The sequence below is a fragment of the Eurytemora carolleeae genome, unplaced genomic scaffold, assembly GCF_000591075.1.
Source record: "Eurytemora carolleeae unplaced genomic scaffold, Eaff_2.0 scaffold1125, whole genome shotgun sequence".
Taxonomy (NCBI): Eukaryota; Metazoa; Arthropoda; class Copepoda; order Calanoida; family Temoridae; genus Eurytemora; species Eurytemora carolleeae.
Genome location: NW_019397879.1, coordinates 14273 through 23657, shown reverse-complemented (window position 1 = coordinate 23657; position 9385 = coordinate 14273). Strand labels below are relative to the sequence as shown.

Here is a 9385-nt window from a genome sequence, read left to right as displayed (position 1 = left end):
CTTCGACCATAGAAATATTTGAGGAATTCATTTTTGCAAACCTAATTTTATAAATAGAGATATGAATGATTTGGTTTAAAATTATAGACAATTTTATGGTTTTATTTAATCAATGGAAATCTAAACAAAATTTTTAATAATCTTTAATAATTCTGAAAACAAAAATATTTCAAGCTGAGATTTTGTGTAGGACTCTAAAAAAAAGTTCAACCAAGAAAATCAGTAAATCAGTGGAATAGATAAATATGTTTTTAGGCTATTGGTCTATTTCTGGAGATCTAGAATGGATTAAATTAATCAATGGATATTTTGATGAAATATTATGAAAAAAATTGTTGAAAATTAAGAAATTAATGAGGTTGGAATTTAGTTATGATGTCATTCATCTTCCAGTTAAATATATTTTAATGGAGAACTTAGATAACAGGATAAGATTAGGGGTAACAGGGTACATAGATAAATATATATATATATATATGTAACTGCAAAGGGAAAAATAGTTGCCCTTTAAATGGAAAATGTTTAACCAAATCTATCGTGTACAGAGCAGAAATAAAATCGGACCAGGATACAGTGGCATATATTGGTTTGGCTTCTAACACATTTAAAGAGAGGTACCTGAATCATATATCATCTTTTAGGAATCAGAGATACAAAGAAAGTACGGCACTTTCCAAGTACATTTGGAAATTAAAGGATCAAAATAAACCTTATGAAATAAAATGGTTTATCGACATGTATGCACCCTCATATCATCCAACCAAGAAGAGATGCAATTTATGCAACACAGAAAAAACCCTTATCCTCACATCTACACATCATCATCTTCTAAATCAGCGTAGTGAATTACTAAATACATGTCGGCATAGAAGAAAATATCTATTATCATCGATTTAGCAAAATGTGATCATGTTTTTATAAGTATCTAATAATTTGTATATTGCAGTTGAGTGCTGTATTTTTTTTTAAAGGGAAAATCATTGCAAAGAAATGTTTGTAATAATTTTTTAGAAAATACGCAATATGTGATGAAAAAATCTTGGAATTGTAGTTGTTCAAAGAATTGTAGCTACTGAGGATCGTCATGATAGACGTGAAACATTATGTTTAGTATAATTCTTTTTTTAATAAAAATGTGAAGTTAAAAACTGAAATATATATATTTATATATATACATAACAACTTTATTTTTGTGTAAACTATGTACAGGATATATAGATAAAGAGAAGATTATTAATAGATTGACAGTTAAATAGATACATGTTGGATAGATAGATAGATGGATAGAAAGACAGTCAGATAAGATAGATATATAAATATTTCATATTTCATATTTTTATTTAACTACAAAGTATGAAATATTAATAGAGAATGGATAATATAGATATATATTTAGATAAATATGTAGATAGATAGATAGATAGATATATAAGTAAACAAGTATACTGCTTGATTGCATGAAGCTAATTCAGAGTGTCCAAATCACCAGGTGTGGACTGCCTTTTCTATCTATCTATCTATCTTAATATGTATCTATCTATCTACCTGTGTATTCCTTACCGCGTAGAGTAATAAGTCCACCTGATCCTAATGAAGAACCCACGTAGAACAATGTTTATATCCTCAGTTGCTGGTTGGCTGTCAACCAGTTAACATATCGGCCCTGAGCTGTGTCGTGAGTTCATTATTTTCCATCGGATTAAAAGTGTCAAAATATGTGATTCAACATTGTGATAATTGATAATTGTAGTAATTGTGATAAATAGTTTTTCAAAATGCCTGTGATTTGGGGACCATTTGAGAGCTCCCTACGGAGCAGAATTGGGCCAGGGGGGGAGGATTTGTCACAGAAAAAAATTATGCATAAAACCTGTAGCGGTCATGCCCACGGTCACGGGGTGAGAAAGGAGAAGGTGGTGGTTGAGAAGGAGAAAGGATGGAGGGAGGGACGGCAAGCAGAGGATAGGGTGGGGAGGGAGAGAAGGCAGATATCTCTTCCACCAGAGTCAAGCAGTGACGAAAGTACTCCACCATCGGCAAACAGGAAAAAATCAAAATATAATTTTTTTTTGGTTTATCAAAATTTTTGACATTTTCGTAATTATGAACGGAAACCACAACCATAGAAAAGTAAAACTAAGTGAGTTTCTCTTGTTTTTTTCCTGTTTAACAACATATTTTATATATAATGAATGTAGAAAGGACAAAACAGATAATCGGTTTTTTAAAGCATTTAACGCGTATTTATTCGTGATTATACTTGTTTCACTGGTTTTGTATTCATAATTGTCATTTTGATTAATCAAGAATGCCGGATCTGATTCCAAACTCAAAGGAACATAATCTTATTTATTGATCATAATAATGATAATAACGATATTGATAATAATAAAAAAAAACATAACAAAACAAGGCATTCATATATATGTTGCGTATAGCCGGCCAAACGGCTGAACCGATTGTGCCGAAATTTGTTGAGGAAAATCATGTGAAAAATTGGAACTTTTTTTGTTCCAAATTTTTTTTTCTAAATATTTTTTCCACGGGTAACGCCGGGCCCTTCAGCTAATCTTAAATAATACAGTATAATCAAGATAATAAAGATTTTATTTTATGAAAATTATCTTAAGAACCAACCAAGACGTTTTTTGGGAGACTTGAGAGCTAGGAAAAAAATAGGGTCCGAAAAATGTCATTAATTAAAGAAATTAAAATTAGTTACATTAGTGCATTGAATTCTCTTAAAATTTAAATACTTTTTAGTTGATTTTAAAGAATTAATTGCCTGAACGTTGTGCTAACAGGCACTAAATCTTATTCCAAAGGAAAAAGGTCAGCGGGAAAACAATTTTGATGTGTTTCTTAAAGCTTGCGACGACTTTGTTTATTTGTGTATTTAATTGCTTTTAGACGAATAAACTAAATGAAAGTGCAGACTTTGAGATAAATGAATTAAAAATAAAAAAATCCATAAAAAACAATGAATTATGTGCAGAGACGTGCAAGCCTTGGTACATCGGGTACACGCAGATCATCATTTGAGGAATAGTACATGTACAATTATACAGTAGAATTACATGTACATTGTTATCTACTGATGATATAAAAGTGTCTGTTCCATTTATTTCAAATTTTTGTTTCACTTGTAAAAGAGGCCTTTTAAATCTTAAAAATGTCTAAAACTGCCGTTTCAAGTTTTGGGTAATTTTGGGTGCCCCTTATTATTATTATTAAAAAAACTATTGTACTATATTGTATATAAAAAGTACATTTAAATTTAAAAAAATACTGTACATGCGTATTAAAGTTAATGTGATCTAAATAAACTATTGTACATAATTATCAAAAGTACATATGTACATGTATAAATAAAGGTGATGAATCGTATGCTCTACGGATCAGCAACTAAGGAAAACATGTTTGAAAATTTTTAAATTGACAAAAAAATTGAATGAGATTTTATTAAGTACAATTGCTTTTGAATAACCATTTCAGACCATTAACATTTCAAAATGGCTCCCTTCATGTCCGAATTTGTGTTTGTATATTAAAACAAAAATACATCCATTATCGTTTCTCATGTATAAAGAACTTTCTAGATTATAAAAATCATCGTCATAAAGGAATTGATCGTCTTTGCCATAATCTATGATTTTCTAATCACTATCTTTGCAACCCAATATCATAGACATTAGATAAATTCTGTTAGCTTAAAAAATCTAATTTTAAATTATCAAAGGTCCTCAGCTTCCAAATATACAGAGATTATAAAATTTGACTTTGTGGCAAAGACTCCTTTTTTTAAAGAAAAAAAAAGTTTAAAAACATGTCAATTATCAGGATGATCTTTTGAATAGAGTTCAGGACGACACAGATTCAGGAAAGAGTTCTGTCGTAGAATTAAATTATCAAAAATGGAAAAAAGAGTCAAAATTTAGATTTCAAGATCTTTGACAGCTAGTTATTAAATGAAAAAAAACGTTGTCAGATTTTGAAATAAAACTACAACAAAATTCTGATTCATCTTCACGTCTGATTCATCTTACATTTATTAAAAACTTGTTTCTGAAGAAATTAAGTCCAATAAATGGAGAAGAAAAATAATGTTCAAAGTAGTTCTGAAACTTAGGGGGAAAATAGTTATGTAATTTTAAGATTACTTCGAAATTTTGATTTGCAAAGGCCTGGCTGGTTAATCTAAAACAAAAATAAACCACGTTTTTTAAGGTCACCATGACAAATTTAAGAATACAAAATTCGGAACTACAATTACTCGTTAAACTTTCTTTCCCGCAGTACTCGGGCCCTCGCATATTCTAGCTGAAGTGCTCTACCCCCTAGTATATTCTAGCTGAAGTGCTCTACCCCCTAGTATATTCTAGCTGAAGTGCTCTACCCCCTAGTATATTCTAGCTGAAGTGCTCGACCCCCTTGCATATTCTAGCTGAAGTGCTCTACCCCCTAGTATATTCTAGCTGAAGTGCTCTACCCCCTAGTATACTCTAGCTGAAGTGCTCTACCCCCTAGTATATTCTAGCTGAAGTGCTCGACCCCCTTGCATATTCTAGCTGAAGTGCTCTACCCCCTAGTATATTCTAGCTGAAGTGCTCTACCCCCTAGTATACTCTAGCTGAAGTGCTCTACCCCCTAGTATATTCTAGTTGAAGTGCTCGACCCCCTTGCATATTCTATCTGAAGTGATCGACCCCGTTGCATATTCTAGCTGAAGTGCTCGACCCCTTAGCATATTCTAGCTGAAGTGCTTGCTCGACCCACTTGTATATTCTAACGGAAGTGCTCGACCCCCTAGCATATTCTAGCTGAAGTGCTCGACCCCCTAGCATATTCTAGCTGAAGTGCTCGAACCCCTTGCATATTCTAGCTGAAGTGCTCGACCCCTTAGCATATTCTAGCTGAAGTGCTTGCTCGACCCCCTTGCATATTCTAACGGAAATGCTTTACCCCCTAGAATATTCTAGCTGAAGTGCTCGAACCCATATCATATTCTAGCTCAAGTGCTCGACCCCCTATCACATTCTAGGTGAAGTGCTCGACCCCCCAGCATATTCTAGCTGAAGTGCTCGACCCCCTAGCATATTCTAGCTGAAGTGCTCGAACCCCTAGCATATTCTAGCTGCCCCTAGCATATTCTAGCTGAAGTGCTTGAACCCCTGGCATATTCTAGCTGAAGTGCTCGAACCCCTATCACATTCTAGCTGAAGTTCTCGACCCCCTAGCATATTCTAACTGAAGTGCTCAAAACCCTGGCCTATTCTAGCTCAAGTGCTCGAACCCCTAGCATATTCTAGCTGAAGTGCTCAACCCCCTTGCATATTCTAGCTGTAGTGCTCGACCCCCTTGCATATTCTAGCTGAAGTGCTCGACCCCCTTGCATATTCTAGCTGAAGTGCTTGTTCCCTGGAATAAAACAAAAACCGTAAAAACCTTAATTTGTACTTGACGCGTGGAGTTTATCTTTCAGGATTGCCAAATCCATTATTTGAGTTTCACGTCACGGATTTATGTAAATTCCATATATCTCCGACAATGTTCTAAAAACCATTAACAGTCTCTTGAATTCAGGAGTAGTTTCATCAGATGGAGAACAAAGGTTAAGGGATAGAGGATCTAACCTTAATCAAAGGTAACAACTCTTCTCAGAGCTAACACAGGGATCCTAAGGTTGGAAGCTCTCACTCAAAAACCGATTAAATTTTACCAATTTCTTCTTAAAAACTAATGTAAATAACATGTGCTTTATAGTTTTAAAATGTTCACGTCTAGAGCTAAAAAAATATATCTGAGTTAGTAAGTTTAAATCAAATGTCAAGATGTTGTGACCCTTCAAAGTCGGCCCAGTCTTGATACAACTCTTCAGTTTTGATCTATGTAAGATGCAACTAGAGAATTTCTTAAAGGGGGGGGGTGTAAATAATTAAGCATGGCACATTTAAGTGGGAAAATCTAAATGGTTCTTATGAAAGGATGAGACTTCAGAGATGACCCTGTGGAATTTTTAAAGTTTTCCCCACATTTATAGTTTCTCGCAGATGCACACTAAAGTGTATTTTTACCAAAGACTGTAATAAACATTACCATTGAACCAATTTTAATTTTTCGATCATTATATCTCTAAATAGTTTTAGGTCGTCAGTATAGTCTAATCCTTTTTAAATAACTCTTAAAATAGATGAAATTATTCCTCTTCTCCCTATTCAATGCTTTTAACACCATTACTTTTTTAATCTTTATCTGAGAACCACTGAGAAAGAAATCATTCTTAAAAGTGTTCAATTCTTTCAATTTCATTCCTTCTTCCTGTCCAATAACTCGGCAAGATATTTTTTAAGAGAAATTAGATTTTAAAATATTGCTATCAGATCTAAAAGCGAAGTTGAAAAGGTACCATTGTGAATCTTTGCAAATCTTTAAATTAAAATGCTCTGTAAATTTGTTTGCAGTCCCTTTAGCTGATGATAATTCAGATGCATTTTTACGTAAGAAAAATTTCCACATTTTCCAAGCGTTTGGTTTGGTTTGGTTTGATAATTTTGGTATTTTTATTTATGACTCAAACCAGGCTAATGTCGTTTCAAACCTCAATCGGGGCTCCATAAATTTCACCTGGTTTGTTTAATGATTAGGGGTTAGAATTCTGCATTAAAAACATACATTTTGAAAGAACCTTACGCATAACACATTTTTATGAACACGTTGTAAAAACGTATACGTACCTTAATAACCAGAAAATTTTGGAATACTAAGACGACATTAAAATAATTCTTATGTTCTTACAAAACAAATAGTTTTACTGCTATTAAATCACTTATTAATTTGAATGGGTCTATTTACATTGCACTATTGCTGTGGCTCGTGTTAATTGGACTTAGTTTAAGTATAAAAGTCGTCTTCCTATTCCAAGAATTGTCTGGTTCCCTCTGTATATTGAAACCGTGTAGATAATTGACAAACTCAATTTACATTTCTCTTTCGACGGTTAACCTGATTTTAAAGTGTTAAAGATTTGCACAAATGTGAATGATGGAGATTTCCTTGTTTTAATTCTGTCTTAAAATTTAAATTTTCCGTCACTTGTCAAGGCAGGAAACCGTTGATATTTTCTTATTTCATTTAATATTTTTCAGAATACGCCATTGCTCCCCTTCTCCTGGATACAAGAACAGGCTTCGATCCATACAATCCAATCCTTCAGATAGGGATTCAAGTGTTTCCCCGCCCCTAGACAATTCAACCAGGAATATACATATTTATACTTAATAAATATTTACATGAAACACCGGCCGTGTCCAGCAATAACCAATCTTAATAAACAATAGAAAATGTTCTATATATATATATATATATATATATATATATATATATGTATAAATATATTTATTTAACATGTTCTAAGTTGGCAACTTATGAAGAACATAGTTAAATAATATAATATATATATATATTTATTCAACATGTTCTAGGTTGGGAACTTATGAAGAACATAGTTGAAAAAGATAATAATATATATGTATATATAAATTTATTCAACATGTTCTAGGTTGGGAACTTATGAAGAACATAGTTGAATAAGATAATAATATATATATATATAAATTTATTCAACATGTTCTAGGTTGGGAACTTATGAAGAACATAGTTGAAAAAGATAATAATATATATGTATATATATTCAACATGTTCTAAGTTGGGAACTTATGAAGAACATAGTTAAATAATATAATATATATATATATTTATTCAACATGTTCTAGGTTGGGAACTTATGAAGAACATAGTTGAAAAAGATAATAATATATATGTATATATATTCAACATGTTCTAAGTTGGGAACTTATGAAGAACATGTTGAATAAGATAATACTAACTCAACAATTATTGCTGTTCTCAAATCAATCTTTGTAACTGTAAAAGGAGCTGCTTTAAAGATGAATCTACTAAATTTTGAGTAATGTAAACTTTGAACTAAAGGAACCTGTTTTTGTCACTTTAATTCATTTAACGTACTTTAAAAACAAGTTTTTAAGAATAAATGTATTAATGTGAATGAATGATAAGTATATATATTTGATAAGATCAAGTTCTACAAGTATAAAAACTTCCAGCTCTAGTTCTACTCTACCCCGACGAACTAAATCTACATCTAACACCTGCCCCACCCCCTCCACTCCCCAGCCGGTCAAGAAGGTGTCCCTGGGCGGCTACGCCTTTGGGTCAAGTACCCAGAGGTTTACTAGTCCAGTCCTTAGCTATACGGAGGGGAATGTTTCCAGAGAAAGTTTGACAGGAATATTGTACAACTTAATTTTGTACAAATATGAAAATATCATGAAATTTTAAAGATGCAAATTTTGATTTTTGAATTATACAACTTTTTTTTTAAATGTACATGTTCATGTTCAATTTTGAAGGTTTTTTAATTCTTAATCAAAACTATATTACACATCTTCCGCAACTACTTCAGTTGTAAAAACAGCCATTTTATGATAAAAATAGCACTTTCCCGGGAAGTTATAAAATGTGCAAATATTTGGATTAGACCTACACACCCCCCTGAGCAGAACCAACAGTGACTCCAGGGTTGGGGGGAGCTCCACCCCCAAGAGAAAGCGCACCCCGACTCACAAAGCATCGGTTGCGCGCGCGTGGTTGCAATTTCAGGAAATCAGTTTGAAAATTTGTAAATTTTAAAATGAAAACTTGACGAAGCGATTAAAATGTACCCAAGCAAATTTAGAGGATGGGGGACGATAATTCCCCAGGGATAAATCCACTTTCAATATCAAAACCTCCAAAGATCTCACTTCTAGTATCGTTCATCGAAACTATATATTGAATACCCGTCTGTGTTACAAATGTTTCTCGAGTCTGAAACTTTTAAATGGCACTATTTAAAAGTAATGAGCTCTGGGGTTGGATTAAACTGATCCATGGTTCTAGGAGGATATAGAGAAGGCGCTGCAGAGAAAACCAGGGAACCTGGGCTTCTACAAGAACCTCACCGACCTTATGCAGGATAGGATGGAAGAGATAGATCAGGCAAGACGCACTCATGTACAGTGAAATCCATAAAACTGTGGAATATGAAGAGGAATTATAAGAAAATAATCAGTACCCTGATTGGCTATATTTTTATATTTTGGTAAAAGTTCGACATTTTTAGTGATTTTTGTTGAGTTCGCTTAGCTTGACCTGTGGCTGAGATGTATATATATAATTAGTTTTGTGTTTTACAAGTTTGCTTAAAAATCAACTGGTGAAGTGAAAAGTAGGTCCCATAGTTTTGTAGGTCCCACTGTATAACTGGATGAACTAACCCCTTTTGTTGATATTCGTTTGACAAATTCCATTTGGGTTTTGACCGTGT

At 33.0% G+C, this 9385-nt stretch overlaps 1 protein-coding gene across 1 annotated transcript; it reads left to right on the top strand.

Moving 5' to 3' along the window:
• Positions 1-1473: 1473 nt before the first annotated feature.
• Positions 1474-9057, top strand: LOC111716195 (ataxin-2 homolog; the record flags this gene model as incomplete). Its single annotated transcript, XM_023491627.1, has 10 exons — positions 1474-2044; positions 2308-2335; positions 2996-3043; positions 3375-3410; positions 3841-3880; positions 5584-5644; positions 7146-7256; positions 8094-8305; positions 8558-8679; positions 8959-9057. Coding segments are annotated over exons 1-10 (1026 nt in total), but the record flags the coding sequence as incomplete, so codon positions are not given.
• Between the last annotated feature and the right edge of the window lie 328 nt (positions 9058-9385).